The 18,220-nt window shown below is 39.5% G+C and overlaps 1 protein-coding gene across 2 annotated transcripts in view; it reads left to right on the top strand.

The window, feature by feature from the left end:
- Positions 1 to 18,220, top strand: part of DAAM1 (dishevelled associated activator of morphogenesis 1) — a gene marked incomplete at both ends in the record, with an annotated part of 92,721 nt that overhangs the window by 24,594 nt on the left and 49,907 nt on the right. For both annotated transcript variants that reach the window (XM_084240921.1, XM_084240922.1), the window contains one exon: positions 16,427 to 16,498. In XM_084240921.1, coding sequence (XP_084097047.1) covers positions 16,427 to 16,498 — 72 coding nt within the window. The remainder of the gene's footprint in view (positions 1 to 16,426; positions 16,499 to 18,220) is intronic.

Below are 18,220 nucleotides of genomic sequence, written 5' to 3' on the forward strand. Positions count from 1 at the left end.
CTGGGTGGGCCTTAGTTATGGAGCTCAACACGCACACTCCTGACCCAGGAGAACCCGAAGGAGGAGCCAGGGGAGGTGGAACAGTTAGGGACTTGCTGGCTGTCCCTACAGATAAGGGGTAACGTGTGAACTGCAGCGTGGCTACTGCCTCCCTTATACCCTCTCTACTTTTCTAATGAAATCTCCTTTGTGGCTCAGTCTACCCCCGAAACCTATAAGAAATGGCAAGACAACCCTGGTTGGTTGTTCTGTCTCTTTGTGTAATTCTTTTTTTTTTTTTACATTTTTTGTTTTCAATTTTTATTCACTGAATATTTTATATTTTCTTTTTTTTTTAAATAATAAATTTTATTTTTATATTCCCCCATACAATTGCAAACACCCCATTCTGACCCCAATCCTTCTAAGAGTGCTTCTCAATCTCTTTCTCCCCTGTCTCTCTCCTGCCCCTTCCTCTCCCTCCTGCCTTCCTTCCACCCTCCTTAACTCCTCCCTGTTTTTCTTCCATTAACCACCCCCCACCCCCCACTCCCACCCTGGGGATTAAAACAAACTGTAAACCACCCAGAGCTTTCCAGTACCACTTATCTGTGAAAACATGATGACCTTGGCCCTGAGGAGATTGTGTTAGGCCCGTAAACCCCAGAAGGCATTTTACTCCCTAAATGGTATAATCTCAAAGCTAGGGACCTGTTTTCCATTTTTATTTTCTTTTTTATTACAGATGCCAATGCTATCAAAATTACATCATATTTTAGATTTGGAGAAAAGAATTTAACATTTCTCTCTGTCTCTGGCAGCCTTAAAGCTGTATCCAGTAAAGGGTTATTGGTTTCTAAGTCTGTATTTGCCTCTTCTTCCTATAATCCCTTTGTTCAGTAATACCAGTTTTCTGTATTTTTTTTCCTACCCCTGGTAACCAATTCTGTCAATCCAGCTGATCCCTGTTCCCACCAGTACCTTGTGGTGTCCAGAATGGTTCTGAGCTCACTGCTTTGTTTTTATAAATGTTGACTCTCAGTAAGTACACACCTTCATTAATTAAGGAGCTATAATGCGTAGATGTGCCCATAGGATGAACCAAGAACATCTTTCTTTTTCTTTGGTCCTTGGAGAAATGCACAACTCTAAACCATTGTGTCCAACTTCTGGAGTCTTCTGTCAGGGTATTGCACTCTGGTTCTGTACTGTCCTATGTTTTCAGACTTGAGATACTTCTAGTGAAAGAACCTCCCTTGGGGAGGGTTAATCCAAAAGCTTTTCAATTTAAGGAATCAGCCTGGCAGCTTCCTAAACTATGCTTGTTCCTCAGAATTATTCTAAACTGTAGTGTAATGTATGTCCATGAAGCCAAGTAATAGTTATGGGAAATACTTTGCATAGGTAAAGGCCATCCAAAGTGTAGCCTGAGAAGGCAGAGTTCCATTGCTACTTGCATGACTGGGGGCATATATTGCTTAATTTATAATTTCTCTGTCCTCTGTACAGTGAGACCACTTTTATAGGGGTGTTGTGAAAACTGGGATACTATGATTTGGTCATCAGAGAGTGTGGGGCATAGTGATGGTAACTGCTGTCACCATATGTGTGATGATGGCATCATCAGAGCAGCAGCAGGGAATGTAACTGCTGTTCACACATGCCACGTGGGACTCATCACCATGGCCTTACATGGTGGGACCTGGTTTTCTCAGAAGAGTTGTGAGAATTTCAAAAGCATTTCCCCCTTTCTTGAACCACAGGACATTTCAGAGGGGGAGATAGTGAGTTAGAAGGATACATCGTAAATAAGGGGAGAAATTAAAATAGTTACTGTTAGCACTAGAACTTGGTAAATGGACCCCCACTATGTCTGGGACAGTGATTATCAACTCATTTGAACTTCTCATCAGAGCCCTGAATATCTTACTGCAGGAGCACCATTAATTTATCCTTGGGGAAGATGGAGGCCCAGAGAAAGTCAAATCGCACTTTTTTCCTCTTCTCGCCCACATGACCAGTGGGCCATGCTGACCCTGTAGCCCAGTTCAGCTCCTGGAAGTGGGCTTGTGTGGGGTTTGAGCTAGTTTTTAAATAAAATTAAAATTCCTTATTGCCTTGAAAAGACAAGTGGTCGATAAAAATCTTGAGTTTTCAAAATGAGAGGACTTAAGAGTATTTTTAGATGAAAGCATTGTTCCTCTGTTGTTTGTGATGGGGGAGGAACCCAAGAGGTTCCATGAGACAAGCCCATTTTCACAAATAAGTAATCTATTAGAACAAGTGAGCCAGATTTACAAACTGTTCAGAGATGCAGCAGCATTATAATTCAAGTCTGCTTTAACTGTGTGATTTCCAAAGTTACAAGGAAAGAAAACTTCAGGGTTGAGGAAATAATAAAAGAATGTTTCAACAGTTGCATGTAACTGTTATTGTTCCAGAACATACAATCTCATACCCATAATGGGCATTCTCTAAAATTTCTAAAAAATAAAACTAATAATGAACTTTCCCCTCAAGTTGTAGGTAAGCTGTTATTTCCTGGTTGTTATACTTATTTTTGTGAAATTTTTAAATTTCACAAAAGCGCTTGGAATATAATAAATACCCATATTTTACAAATGCTAATATTTTATTATGTCCACCTTGGAATTTTAAAAAAGAAATGAAATGTGTACATTGCTGTCTATTCTGATGCCTAAATTCTGAGCTAGTTGTAGTGTGACAAGTTAAACGCATGACTTCTTCAGTCTATAAATACTGGATTCTGCTTTGTTCTTTAGAATATTGTAGAAACAGCATGTATCTACTTTGTGGCAGTCATCTCTTTAGTGTTCTTCATCCTTGCATTTCTTCAGTGAACAACACCCCTTATCAAGGCCTTGCTTTCTGTGTAATCAGGGAACACCAGGCTGTAAGAGGATAGGGACAAATGACCCGGTGTTTGCATTCACTCAAACAATTTAAAAAAAAAGTGATCTAAGTGATCTATAGCCAAGATAAAGTACAATATCTTATTTGGACAAACCAATTAATGGAGTCAAGGAGAGTATGGGGGTTGTGAGCCCTGTGGAGCTCTATTCTTCTCTCTGGAATAGGGGCCAGTGAAGCAACTCCCACAGCTTTCACTCTGTGCTCGTCACTTGTGCCTCCCTCAGTGGTACAGCATGGGGCTCACATTCCTGCCTCTGCTCTCTGCACTGGAAGAGACTTAGAGTGCTGGCTTTGAATGGGAGACCTGGGAAGGCAGTGGCTCTCAGCTGCTACAGAGCAGCTATCTTTGACTTCCAGATCTTAATTCTCAGGCAGGTTCCTTTTGATAGCTCCCTTTTGACAGTTCTGGTACAGGATAAATTCCACCATGTGTTGATTACAGAGTTAGCAGTCCATGATGATGGTGGAGCTCATAATCTTTGCCATAAAGTACTTGTCAACAGTGCTACTGTGCACCAAGGTTCCAAATACAACTATGTGTGAAGCCTTTTGAGCCCCTTGCTTACGTGTATTGAAGCACATAAGCACAGCTCCATTTCATTTCCAAAATTCTGCAATCTGCAAGTGTAGAAATGCACAATGAGTGAGTGATCTCAGTGATCGCTGTTTCTCTGATGGAAAGGAATATTGCTATATCTCACATCTGGGAATTCAAAACTAGCCACCCATTCTGGCTGTCTGCAGCCCAGTGGATTTCAGAGGGACAGGCAGGCAGTATGGGAGGTGCTCCAGAGCAATGCAGGTCTTTTGTTTCAGTATTTCTTAGAACTGTGGTTTTCTTCCTAGATTAACTGAGTACACTATGAATAACCCTTAATTTATATTAATTACTATCTCTGAACAATGGTGAGTTGGAGCCTGGAGTACTTTGAGAAACATCCAGAGGTTTTGAATGTTCTCATTGAAAACAGTGTGGTAATTGATTAGCAATGTCTGCTGTGATACAATATGGGAGCATATGGCATATGTAGCAAGCATTTGTCACTCTTGGCCTTGAGGCCTCCTTTTGCTCCTAGATTATAATTGGACCTAAGTAACACATTCCATGCTTACCCTTGGGTCTCTCCTTGGTTTTCTACAGACTCTCTAAGTGTTATCTTGCCTGTTTGTATAGAAATATTGCCCTCTAGGAGATGGGTTTATGAAAGATATCAGTGGAAGGCTGGAATGATGTTTTTACCGTGAAAAAGATGTTTTTACCTCAAAAAGTACACAACTAGCTTTTCCTACATTTATTTTATCCTTTTCACTAATAGCTCTAGCATGCCTAATACTGTTAAATCCATGCTCTGCTTGGTGCAAGTCATGGCTTCTCCCCCGGGAAGTAGAAAGAAATTTCATGCTTCCAGTGTAAGTTAGATTGTGTCACAAATACTTCTAGGTTGGGTTTCTACAAATTCCTTACACTCCCAAGGAATCTAGTTATTTGTGGAACTAGGAAAAGGTTACAATAGAAAGTCCACCAAAGAATATCAACTTTAAATAGTATCTTAAATTCTGTCATTTTTCAATACAGTGCAAAGCAACATTTGAGTTGAGCTATCTATAAAATGGTTTCCTTTAATGCCCCCATAGGTGAGAAGTCTTTTATTTTCTCAATGTCTAACATGTACGCCCCCATGTTCTCACATTTAGGTATTTGTGAAATAGTGACATCTTCCAGCTAATACTCCTCTTTTGTTTCCTTTGTTAAAATGCTGTCATTAATTCAGTAGTATATCCTAAAGTCAGCAATGACTTAGAATCAGAAGAACAGTTGTGGCTGTCCTCAAGGGACAATTAGCCCTGTCTTAGCATTGTGTGCAGTCATCCTGAGAATGCTTCCAGAATAGAAGATGCCTGTGTGGGCTTCCAGTTTCCCCTGATTCTCTCCCTACTTTAATTACTATATTCCAAAGTCCTTTCTTTGTAGCCTTGTGTTAAACATTATATTGCAAATCATAAACACACTTTGATTGTTTTCCCAAGAGCAGGTAATAGAACATCAAAACCTGCTTTCAGAGATTCTGAAAGCCTGACCTGGTAGCAAAAATCTGGTAGCAAGATGTGAGGTGACAGAGACCTTTGACACCACTGATTGGATTTCCGTACTGCATAAAGGTTTAGTGATGTGTGTCCAAACATGTTAATTTACCAAAAAGTTGTACTAAATTGTACCTGGGTCTGTGGCACTCCGTGGTGACACATGGTCAGAGACTTCACTTCTTGCCAGCTGTGTGGAAGAAATTTGTTTAATGCCATTGTGCACCTTTGTGTCACAGGCAAACTTCCTGCCTGTGGGAGAAGTTGTCGGATTGTATCTCTTCTGAAAATAGGTTTCTTTATCTTTGCCATGAAAATTAAGGGGAATTTTCATCTAAAGTTGACTTCAGATGTTGGAGTTATACTGATTGAGATTTTTTTTTGAGCTCCATTTATATTCCATGCTGTGAAGTACTCTCCCAAAGAAATGACTTGTTAAAATAAATAAAATAAATGTCTTGTAGTTTGGGGGATCAACTATAAAGATTCAACTTTTAGTTCTAGGTAAGGAGTGTGGCTAATTTCTTAGATGGGCACATGAAATGCTTTTTTCTCCTAGGAGCCTTTATCATATGACTTTTAAGATTTCATTTCTGTAAAATCATTGAGGCTTTTTCAGAAAAGGTGTTGGAACAGACTGAGCCCCTGAACTGTTTTACAAGTGCACTTGGCTTCTTTACGCTTGGCATCATATTGCTGGTCCTCGCTTTGTTTCATTGCTGCTGTTCCCCTTAAGGAGACTAGGTCTCTTTAAAGTGGTACTCTTTTCTTGCTTTTCTGGGGCATGTGATTTGGAGGAGAACATGAAGGATAGTTGACTGAGAAGTAGCACGAGACTGACTTCTGTGTTATGTTTCATTTCTCATCCAGAAATTTTTGATGATTTTTTTTACTAGTTTAAACAAAGCTTGTGACACATAGAAAATATTCATGAAACATTTTGTGCTATCAAAGAAATGTTTCAAAGCATTCTTTTTCAGTGGAGTTAAAGAATGCTTACATTTGATATTTTTCTTGTTGGAATTAAAAGATGCATCAATAAAGATTAGAGTTTAGTAAAAGTTCGGGAGAGTTACAATACTTGTTTTTATCATGTTAAGAAGTGTCCATGAATGGGTACAATTCTTAGTAGCTATACTTACAAAGACTAAGATCCTATTGTGAGAATAAGTTTGTGATCTTCTAAGAGACTCTCAACTTAAGTTTATTAACATGTCCTCACATTTCAAATGTCTTGTATTCATGGATCACTAAAGTGAAAAATAGAAAGCGTTACTTTTTCATTGTCTATTCCAACATCTAAAACAGTGTCTAGGTCATTATAAAATTCAATATTTATTGAATGAGTAAATGAGAAGGGACTTTGTAGTTTGAACATGATGGGACGGAATTTTGAACATGATGAACAGAAAGATTCTGTTCCAGTCTTGCCCTTGAGAAACCCTGTGTTCATCAGTATACTGTTAATACTGCTCCCACGCTAGTCTAGGTGGTCAAATGTAACTTTCTGGCTAGGGTGGGGAGTAGGTAAAAGCCTTTTCTTCCCTTCTTTCTTTCACTTATTTTTAATTTTTTTTAAGATTTATTTATTTATTTATACAAGCACTGGGTACAGTCAGAAGCGCGGGAGGGCAAGAGAATTCACTAGAGCCAGAGCGGGGAGCAGAGCAGGCAGAAGGACCGAAGTGCACTGCTGAGGGGAGCAGCGGGCAGCAGGAGAGGTCTGCGCGCCATGCAGGACCCTCCTCCGGTGGCCGGGGAGCAGCTGGGGATGGAACCGGCGCCACAGAAGCTGCGGGCAGCTTTGCAACCCAGCGCTCAACCGCTGCACCACTGGGGAGGCCCTATTTTTAAAATTTTTTAAAGATGTATTTTTATTTATTTATGCATACAAGAGCTGAGATGTAGGCCAGAGGTGGGGGGGGAGGGTGAGAGGATTCACCAGAGACAGAATGGGGAGCAGAACAGGCAGATCTACTAAAATACACTACTGAGGGGAGCAGCAGGCAAGATAGGAGAGGTCTGCTGTGCCATGTGGGTTAGCTCCCTGGCCAGGGATCAAACTTGTGCTGCAGTGGCTGAAGATAGCTTCATAATGCTGAGACCTAACTCCTTACACCACCAGGGAGGCCCTTTCACTTATTTTTTTGATGAATAATACAAGAAGTTTTAGAAGTAGCCCCACCTCTTTGCCCAACAGAAAATAGAGGGCCAGGTGCCATTGTGTCTCTAAGGGGAATATAATGAAATGGTTTCAAGCCAGAGACTCAATGGTACCCAAATAAAAACCATGCCATACAACTTAGACAGGGCAACTGAGCCGGTACAATTGAAGTGAAGTGCTTAGGATGGGGCATGTTTTTTGAGAAAAAATTTTGCGTAAGTCTGAGCATTTAGGTAATTTAGGTGTGAGGAACCTGGAGTAGGGTGCTAGCCACACAGTGTAACTTCCACATTTCGCCATTATAGATTGTCTCATCTTCAGCCAGAAAGTGGAATTGTCTATCTCTTATTCTGATGTCCTTGAGGTTTGAAGGAGTGGATGCATAGGAGAACAGGGACAGCAGAAATATAATACAGAGACCTCAAAAAAAATGCTCTTAAGAAGCTTAAAATCCCCACAAAACTTCTTGGCACCTAGGTCCTATTCACCCATTTTCAATTCTGTTAATTTATGATTGAGTGAAAAACCATCTTCAATCTTACAGTAAGAAAATAAATTTTGCTATTGAGGTCATGGCCAATTTGTATCCTTACAGTCCTAAAGTAAGAACTATACACGTTTACCACTGTTTCAAATGATACTATCTTTTATTCTAAAACCTAAAAGCATATCTTTTTGTGGACCATCAGGAAAGCAAGAATTGTTTCTTGGGAGACATTTTGATCAGAAATCTTCTAGATGCCCTCTGAGTAGAGACTCTCTAGAATCAAGAGCCCTTTCATAGGAAATGAGAGATATTTATTGGAATTATTTTTACAGAGTAAACATGAGGGTGTGATGAACTTATGGAAAAATTGAGATTTATTTATGAATTGAGGAAGATAAATTTGTGCTATACAGCCAGGGGAGAATTTTTGGCTTGGTAACAAGGCAACTTTGGGAGGACATAATAATAGCTTTATTCAAATTTTTTAAATACTTGTTCCATGCAGTTCCCAAGGGCAAAACTGAGGCCAAGAAGTGCTTAAAATTACAGAGACATCTGTCAATTTAGTATGAGGTGGATTTTCTAACCATTAATGAGAGTGCTGGTCCCAAACAATTAGGAACCTCTCTAAGCCATCTCTCAAAGAACACATGGCCAGTTACCTGCTGGTCATCTTATGCAAGGACCATTGTGAAGGGAAACTCAGATGAGGAAGCTGTCTCCAGGGTCAGAGACCTAGCTCTGCAATTATGTGCTTGCTCTCCTTAAAAACATACAGATGTTGGGCCTCCCTGGTGGCGCAGCGGTTGAGCGCTGGGCTGCAAAGCTGCACGCGCCGGTTCGATCCCCGTCTTCTCCCCGGCCACCGGCTACAGGAGGAGGGTCCCACATGGCGCGCAGACCTCTCCTGCTGCCCGCTGCTCCCCTCAGCAGTGTACTTCGGTCTTTCTGCCTGCTCTGCTCCCCGCTCTGGCTCTGGTGAATTCTCTCACCCTCCCGCGCTTCTGACTGTACCTAGTGCATGTATAAATAATAAATAAATAAATCTTAAAAAAAAAAACAAAAAAACATACAGATGTTTTGTAGTTATCAGAGAACATGGGGAAGGCAGCTTGCTCTTCTCCTATGATTCTTAAATGCTAAATATGAAAGCCATTGTTACTGCAAATCACCCTGAAGGTCTTCCTGAAAATGACAGACATTCTGAGGTGTTGCATATCCTGGCAGATGAAAAAGCTACTGTTCTATAATCATTCCTTGTGTGGCCCCAACCGGATTTTGGCAGCAGGTACACTTGATGTGTAATTGTGGCAGTGGCCTAAAATGTAACCAGTATTGGCAGTCCCCAGGTCCACTGGCCAGCTTGAAATCTGATAACATAGGAAATATTTTTTAAAACTAACCACCTCGGGGCCTCCCTGGCGGCACAAGGGGTTAAGACACAACCTATGAAGCTGTCCACAGCCTCTGCAGCATAAGTTCGATCCCCAGGCGGCCAGGGAGCAACCCACATGGTGCAGCAGACCTCTCCTGACTCACTGGCTGTTCCCCTCAGCAGTGTACTTTGGTCGATCTGCCTGTTCTGTTCCCCACTCTGTCTCTGGTGAATCCTTTCACCCCCCACATCTCTGGCCTGTACCCCAGCTCTGGTATGCATAAATAAATAAATCTTTAAAAAAAAATAAAACTAACCACCTCACTTTGAAAAACTTAGTATATAGAATATACACTGCTAGGGGTTAGGGTAGGCATTGGAAGGCTGAGGGAAGTAAAAAATGCTAGAAAAATGCAGGTTCCCAGGAAAAGCACAAACACTTTCTGGACTGATCCTAATGAATAGCTGGGGTTATTGGAAACAGTGGCTTCAAGAGGAGAAGGCATAAAAAATAGTTGGTAACCAAGTTAGAGTTTGATGTACTTCTGCCCTATTGAGAGCCAAGCCTAATCTAGTACAGTCCTTGACAACCTGTGGCAGCATCTGGCCAGTCACCTGTTTCTGTAAATAAAGTATTATTGAAACTAATGTTCATTCATGCAAGTGTTAACTGTAGCTATTTTTATACTGCACAACAGCAGAATTGAGTAATGACAGACTGTTGTGTAAAACCTAAAATATTTATTATCTTGTCTTTTGCAAAAAATATTTCCTAACCCCTGATTTCTGAGGGTCTCCTGCACTTCATCACGGCCATCTTTTGAGAAGATACTGGTTACATTAATAACATTAGCTACATGAAAGTTAATAGACGTTATTAGCAAGCCTCCACAAAATACTTTTCCACCTACCATCCTGTTCCTTGGACCTGATCTCACCCACATTGGCACCTGTTTCCTATCATTCACTTGAGTTTATTGGATGTCACACATATGGAGACATATCAAGTAGAGTAAACTGTTTTGGTTTGTCTGCCCCTTTCTGCCTGGTAGTTTGTAAAATTTCTAGGTATAGAATGAATTTATTTAACATCTGTTGTATTCATTAGTATATGGGGCCAGACCCATGAAATCCAGGATAGCACGACAATTTAATGGAATAGGTGACTATTTTGATTATTACAAAGGGGCAGAATTCTCTGATCCTGTGTACAATCACACTCACATGTTTTCTGATAGTTTTTCTTTCCAAATAGAACAGTTTTACAACAACATTTTTTATTGTCCTGTAAAGAAAATTGTCAGAATGGAATTTATTGTCATTTTGAAATGATATATTTCTGCTGTTGAAATTCATTTCGTTAGATTTAATATGTCTGTACTATTTTTGAGTCCACAGTATTCTTATACATTGATGGAGGATTTTTAGCCAAATCTAGACAGTGAAAGAATGTGTCTTTCTTTCCTAGCAAGTATTATCCAAGAACCTCATGGGTTTCTAACAGTGCACATGGAGATTTATGACTTCAGTTGGCCAAATGCACGCTGCTCCAGCCTGTGATTTGTGGTCTAGTGAACAACCGCAAAACATGACCTTTGTAATTGATTGACCTTGGCACAGCCTATTTTGGGCCTTACTAAGAGCATCTCAAACTGAAGAAAAACTCTGCCATCTCTTACGTAGTAGAACTGTGATATTTTCAAAAGTTATTCTTGAAGACTTTATTTTAAACTGTAATTTGTGTCTCACACCAATGACAAACTTCAGCTGCTACCAAGAAATTTTTTGCCACACACATTTGCAATATATGTTTGGAAATTTAGAAAAATATAACATGCTTTGGGTAAGTCTTAACCCAAATCATAGTTTCTTTGTCTGCATAAACAGTTGACATTAGGGTAACACTATGTTTTAGAAATAGAAAATCCAGTGAGAGAAGACTGTTAGAAATGTTTTTAATTACTTGCTGTAGGGTGTAGAGGGTGTCCCAGGGTAGAGAATAGACATTTCAAATGTTGTAGTGTCTTGCACTTGATGCATTTCTTGTTACATAGAACATCAGCAAAAGCAAAGCTGTTGTCCTAAAATAGTAATATGTTTGGTCATTTTTAATATCATTATGCAACTCTACTTCATTCTTTGTTACTGCTACAAATTTATTTATTGAACCATCCCCCTTTCCATACTTTTGGTAATTTTATTATTTGGGAATTAAAATAGCATGGCAGTGAAAAAAAATTGCAAGCCATGTATCTATGCCTGTATAGATATGTAATTATGGCTAAAAGTAGACTTAGGGGTCAAAGCCTTTGCAGTCCTAGTAACAAAGACTTACAGTGGCCATAGCTGGACATTCTGGAATATGTCATGACCATCCTATCTAACACTTATTGAGCATGCTCTGTGTACTGTTCCCAGTGCTTTCTTTACTTGTGGTAACTTATTAAATACAATGAGCTGAAGAGGTAGACACCCATTTTCCAGACAAGGGAAGCAAGGCTGAGTCACAAAGAGATGTTACTTAACTCGCCTCTCTGTACACCCCGCATGGTAGTGAGTGACTGAGAATCATACATGTCCATTGATGGTGACAGAAGCTGAACACTGGCAGCTTGGATCTGCACAGAAAGGTGGCAGTGACCTGAAAAATGCAAGTCCAGACATACAGCTGTGAATGTTTATCTCAGAAAGAATGCAGACAAAGGAAGAGTGTGAAATTTATTCTCATGGGCAAAGTGATACTGAGAAAAATAAAGGCACTGGTGAACATTTAAAGAAGATAGAGGGAGAATTTCTTGAAATTTTTACTAGGCACTCAGCAGTTATTAGGAATGAAAAATGTGGCAGTTGAAATTGAAGTGAGGCTAGAAAGACTGTATATCTTTATCTTCTAAAAGAGTTGGTTGATTAAAGCCTGATTTAAAATAACAAAAGTCAGTGTTCTTAAATTTCATCTTTCTAGTAGGTTTGCTTTAGCTTTGTTTGTTTGTTTGTTTTCAGCATCTGAGATAATGGAAGCAGAGTAGACAACCAGGAATTCAGAGTGGTAGTCAGTGCAGTATATAGGTGAAGACAAAGTGTGAAAGGTGAATTCCAACCAGCAGGAAATATTTTTGTCCATGAATCTTCTCAATGACTCACAGCCTCCCAAGGAAACAGGATGAGTTAGATTGCAGAAATAATAAAGCAGTTGTTTGATTTTCCCCTCTCCAGTAACCATTGGCAGGGAAGGAAAGGCAGTAGCTATTGAAAATGAAGCGTTGTATAACTGGGTCATTGAACAACTTAATTGTTTTTAATTTATATTAGAAGTTGCGAGCTCAAACTATGCATTGCATGCAGTATTTTCCATGACATCTCACTCTTAGAGCTATGAATCTTGGGCTTTTAGAAACTTTTAAAGAAGTCTGGTTTTACCCCTCTTATTTTGGAAAGAAGAAAAATGGAACCCAGAAGTACTAAATCTTACCAATAAAAAGCTGATTGAGGGCCTCCACTGGTGGCGCAGCGGTTGAGCGCTGGGCTGCAAAGCTGCCACGCCTCTACAGCGCCAGTTCGATCCCCGGCCACCAGCGAGAGTCCCACGTGGTGGGCAGACCTCTCCTGCCTCCTGCTGCTCCTCTCGGCAGTGTATTTCATCAGTATGCCTGTTCTGTTCCCACTCTGGCTCTGGTGAATTCTCTCAACCCTCCTGCACTTCTGACTGTGCCCAGTGCTTAAATAAATAAATAAATAAATAAATAAATAAATCTTTTTTTTTTTTTTTTTAAAGCTGATTGAGTAAGCCACACAACTAGGTCTGGAGTATCATCTTCAGAAGGCCTATCTGGTCATCTTTCTACAATACCATTTATCTGAAAATAATTGTAAATATTCTCAAGAACCAATAATCAGTGAAGAATTTAATAACATAAAATGTTTATGTTATTCTAATACCTAATTGCCTAATAGACTTTCTGAAGATAAGAATATGAATCAAAATTCTTATAAAATTTTCAAGAGGGAACAAATTAGATTTTAATATGGATTATCTGTTCTGTAAATAGAATAAAAAAGCATTGAGTGTGATTGTTAGAATTTGTAATCCTATAGGCAGCTTTTTCTAGGTGTCATTAAGTGTTACCAACAGCTTTAAAAGGTTGGGGGTGGGGAGAAGAGGAGAATGACTTTTTTAAAAAAATACAATGAAGTCAGTATGCTTGCTTATTAGAGAAAAGTTCTCACAGAGTTGGTATCAGAGGTCACCAAAAGTAGGGTTAGATGTGTATGATTTAGGGAGGGGGTTTGTTTACAATTCCAGTGCCCAGAGCCACTCAGTGCTGTCAGCTCATCTTCAGGAGCTCTTGAGAAATCATCCTAAAGGTGATCTTTTAACTGAAGTGTGTAACAGAACAGGAGAACAGGTTAGGAAAGAGCTTCTTAAGTACTATCTGTTTGCACACATACAAAGATAGACAAGGCATTGAGAGGATGAAGAGTTACCACAGAAAAAGTCTAGCAAAGGAAATCAGAGGTAACTTGGGTTAAAATTCAGAGATGAATATTCAGAAATGTTTAATGTTCCAAAAATAGCAATAAGGTTTAGGGAAAGCTGAACTCATTTTTGGACACTAGCCATGTTTGAGTTTCTTATCATGAACTAGTCAAGAGTGAAAGGCCAGCTTCTGCACTTAATATATGTTACTTGTGATTAATCTGCAGTCTGATCTTTCTCACTGCCTCTTAATCTCCAGCAGGATCTCTTTTGGCAGCTCACCTGGCCTCTTTTTGCCTCTGTCTCCCCTTGAGTATAACAACAACTATCTCATAGGGCAGATTAAATGATTAATACAGTGCTTAGAACAGTCCAGTGCATAGTAAGCTATAGATGTGTTGAATGTTGCTGTTGCTGCCATTACAACTAATAAAATTTATACAGTCGTATGTGTTTTTCCACTTGTTTCTCCTGAGCAAATAACATAGAACTGAAACATATGTCTCAATGGATAATACATGTTGGCGGCTGGTAATGACATAGGATCCTGTGGTCTTCCAGGAATAGTATATACATTGCACTTCTGAGAGAAGTTGCTTTCATGGATTTCTTAGGAGAGTTCCCTTCCCTACCCTCCTGGCATGTCTCAAGGCAGGTGCTCTTCTGGGTATTGGGAAGGACAATTGTGTTCATCTCCCTTTGGCCTGCGCCGTCGCAGAACTGCAGACCTGAGCAGGCACACCAAGAGGAAGAGAGTTGATTCACATAAGTGAGTTTCATTAAGCTACTATAACCCATGTTGTAAAAAAGGACCAGAACTTCACAGAGGAAAATAGAGATGCATTGCTAAAATGAATTCTGAGGATCACCTCCTAAGAAAAAAAGAGATAATACTTAGTGCATTTGCAAGAAGCTTTCACCTATGTTAGCTCATTTGGTCTTCTTAGCACTGAGGCATATGAAATAAAAATGAGACTTTCTTCCCCTTATTACAATTATCACAGCTAGGTCGACTCAATCTATTTACATTACTTGGGCATTTCTGACATCTAAAGATTGTATACTAACCTTCAGTTTCTAAAATGACCTCTGCTGTGTAGCCACGTGTATTAAGCTTACAGCAGATAGGTACTCATGGGACCCTGAACGTGGCACATGATATGATATTATTGTAGTTTGGGGGATCTGCCCTACTTTGGGGAAATAAAAAGATCTGGCACCTTCTATTTAATTTTATAGATTCAAAAACCATTGAATGTCACTGTGGGCTTTGACTCGCTGAATACGTTGGTAACAGTGGGGTTTTGCTAACTTTAATACACCATTTTAAGAGAGAAGGGTTCAGCATTTACGCTACCAGTGTGAGCTATTTTATTAACAAGTTAATAATAATCAGGGCTGTTCTAAAAACTCATCAGATTCTCTACACTCTTTAAAATCATGGAAGTGTAATCCAGTCCAGCTTCAAAGCTACTGCTGTGGCCTTTGTCCAGTCATCTGGCTTTACAGTTTCCACATGAAATTCACTCAATTGCCTGAGTCCCGAAACCAGTTACTGCCAGCTTTCAAGGCACCCTAAACATTTTTTGTGAAACATTTTGTGTTCATTTTTTGTGAATACTTACAGTTTTGAAATTACGTTTCTTTTGCCTTTCCCAAGTAGACCTGCCTAGGAGATTTTGCTTAGAGAAAGTTGTGGGCTCTTTTTTTTTTTTTTTTTTTTTTTTTTGAGGTACAGTACAGTACAGGACTAAAATTAAAAACCCCATCTTGATACCACTATCTCTGGATTCTGACACCAATAAATAGATGCTAAAGCAAAATAGGGGGTGACTGCTTTATTGTCAGATAGCAGCTATGTATGCTGGGCCAGCACTTCTCTAAGGAGACATGAGGAGAGGATATTAATTGTATAAGGTGCTATTTGAATATGAAGCTAGAGAAGAGCTAAAAATGTCCTCATTAAGTCTATTTGATGCCACAAATGACTTCTAGTTACAGAGATTTGCAAACATGCATGGATATCCCTGACTACAACATCACCTTCTGATGGACTCAGTGCTCTGATGGAGCAGAGGCCTGAGCACCCTGATACTCTGTGTGTGTGTGTGTGTGTGTGTGTGTGCACGCACGTACGCACGTGCTTGGATCCACAAAATCCAAGTCAACTCTGGTGTCACAATGGTTTGTAAGACACAAACGGACTGGAGTGGTTCAGGAATGGCTTCCCAACCTCCTGTGTTTCAGTGCCCCAGAGCTCAGAGACATTCCATTTTCTATCCAAATACAAGATGTCACAGCATAAGGGTTGGGCCTGGGACTAAGTTTTGTTCCCTTTACTACCTTCTATTCATTTTTAGACTTTATTCTACCCCCTCATCTGAAGAGGGAACAACTAATGAAACCTTTCTTCAAAATTTATACTGTCTGCTGGAGTTTGAATAAAATGAACTGACCAATTCTAGTTAACAACTGACAGAGTCCTGTGGTCAGTTTAAAGGCAACTTTCCTTCTTGTGGATTTCATCCAGATGAATAATTCAGTACTATCCTCACTGTGACATAGGACCCAGAGATCCTTTGTTCACACAACAAACACAGTGCCTTTCTTAATATTACTGGGTCCCTGAAGGAAAACAGCTCACACCCTGGCGTGGCAAAGCCACCATTTAAATTCCCCTTGATATATAGTTTTGAAAATGTCCCCTTTGCCACACTAACTCAGACTTTAGCACTCTCTGTGGAAATTGATGGTCAGGAAGACCATTCTAGTGAAATGGGCAGTCCGATGAGTCAAAGCCAACATGTAAAGACAAAATCTGCATCTCACTGTCTCCTCATGGTTTGTGTAGACGCCCTAGAAGTCAGATGTGCTGGGGACCATCATGTGTATCTGTCTGGTGGTATATCACTTTGTGTTTTTCCTCTTTAGGACCAGGAAGAAAACAAGGGAGCAACAAGTTGGCCTGAATTCTACATCGATCAGCTCAATTCCATGGCTGCTGTAGGTATACTTTATGTTCTATGACACAGTTTAAAATGCAAGTCTAGTACAAAGCACACAATTGCATAATAAATTCACTTGAGTAAGAGCTACCAAATATTATCTTTACAAACTCCATTGCAAACTCTCAATGTTGGGAAATAAAAGAGGGCAGGAGTAGTACTTGGCAAAGTGATTTTTTCTAGTATGTTTTAAATAAAATCAGCACACACTAAAATATAAGTGAGTTTAATGTTATGAAAGGAAATGTAATCTTAAATCTGGCTTATGTTCAGCTCCAACTTGCAGTTGCTCTTACCAATCACTGGAGCTTAGTGATGCCTGCACAATTCTATAAGTTACTACCATTTAAAAATAATACCATGAAACAATTCCTTCCTGGTTTTTCTTTCATTCTCTTTCTTAATGAGGACTTACTTAGTTCCTGGGTTCTTGATTTTACAAGGCACCAAAGTGCTCTTTAACTCATATAAGTAACAGGAGTTACTGGAGTAAGCTGTTTAATGAAAAGACATAATAATAAGGGTCCTCAATGTCCTTGAAAAATCTTTGGCACATGGATTTTTGGTTCAGTAACTGCTTAAAATGCATTTACTAAAATATATGTTCTGATTACAAAGATGTCTCTGTGATGTCGGTGTTCTGAACAGTTTTCGGGGTACCTATTGATCCCAGCTAAAATTTGCAGCAGAAAACAAGTCATCAACCTTTGAACTTACTGGCTTAAATACTGTTAATATTGATAAAAATTGAAGGTTGCCCACAATGGAAAGCAGTCTTTGCCTAAGTCGCTATACTCATGATTTTGAGAATCAATCTATTAGATTCATTTTGAGAGAAAAACCGTGAAGGAATTGTTTCAAGCAGATGCTAACTTCCATAGTATTTTTTTCTACCTTTCTTTCCTGCCTTCCCCTGATTCTTTATTGAGGATTGTTTTCTTATCACTTAAAGCAAACATTTTAGATTATCTAACGTTTTGCTGCTGCTGCAAAAGTTAAAAACTGACTAGAGTATGTGAATCATTCACACTTGTGCTAAACTTTTAGAAGCCTTGACTTTTGATAACTTCCTCTTTTTCTAGCATCTTCTTTAAAGGTGCTTCATCTGCTGTCACACAGTGAATAACAGACAGGATAGCAAATGTGAATAGGACTGTATCAATTATGGAAAAAACTGCATATAAACTTTTGCCCTAAGCCTTTCTTTTTTTTATTTTTTACATCATTGTTCATTATTCAACAATATTTGCTTCCCTCCACCTCCTCAGGTGTAGTCCCCATAGAGTTTCCTTCACCAATGCACCATCACCTCAGTCCCCTGTGCTCCTCCCTCCCTCCCTCTAATCCCTCTCCCTCCTCCTCCCCTGCAGTATACTAGAAGGAATTATGCTCAGTGAAATAAGCCAGAAGGAAAAAGAAAAATATCGGATGGTTTCATTTATTGCAGGAGTATAGGGAAACCAAATAAGATATCAGTGTAAAAAAATAATAACAGTACAAAACACAGCAAAGCAAAAATGAACAATTATAAATCAGAGCCCCAAGCCTTTCTAATCTAAAAGCACAGCAGAAAATAACCACGAAATCCTCTTCTTATACAACGCATCTACACAATGGCAAAGATGAAAAAAGCGTGCGTGACCTAAGCATGTGTATGAATATGCTGACAGAATGTGAGGTTTGTGATGACCATCAGGGATTTTCTGTGCATTTGCCTAAG

The sequence above is a fragment of the Talpa europaea genome (genome assembly GCF_964194135.1).
Source record: "Talpa europaea genome assembly, chromosome: 8".
Taxonomy (NCBI): domain Eukaryota; kingdom Metazoa; phylum Chordata; class Mammalia; order Eulipotyphla; family Talpidae; genus Talpa; species Talpa europaea.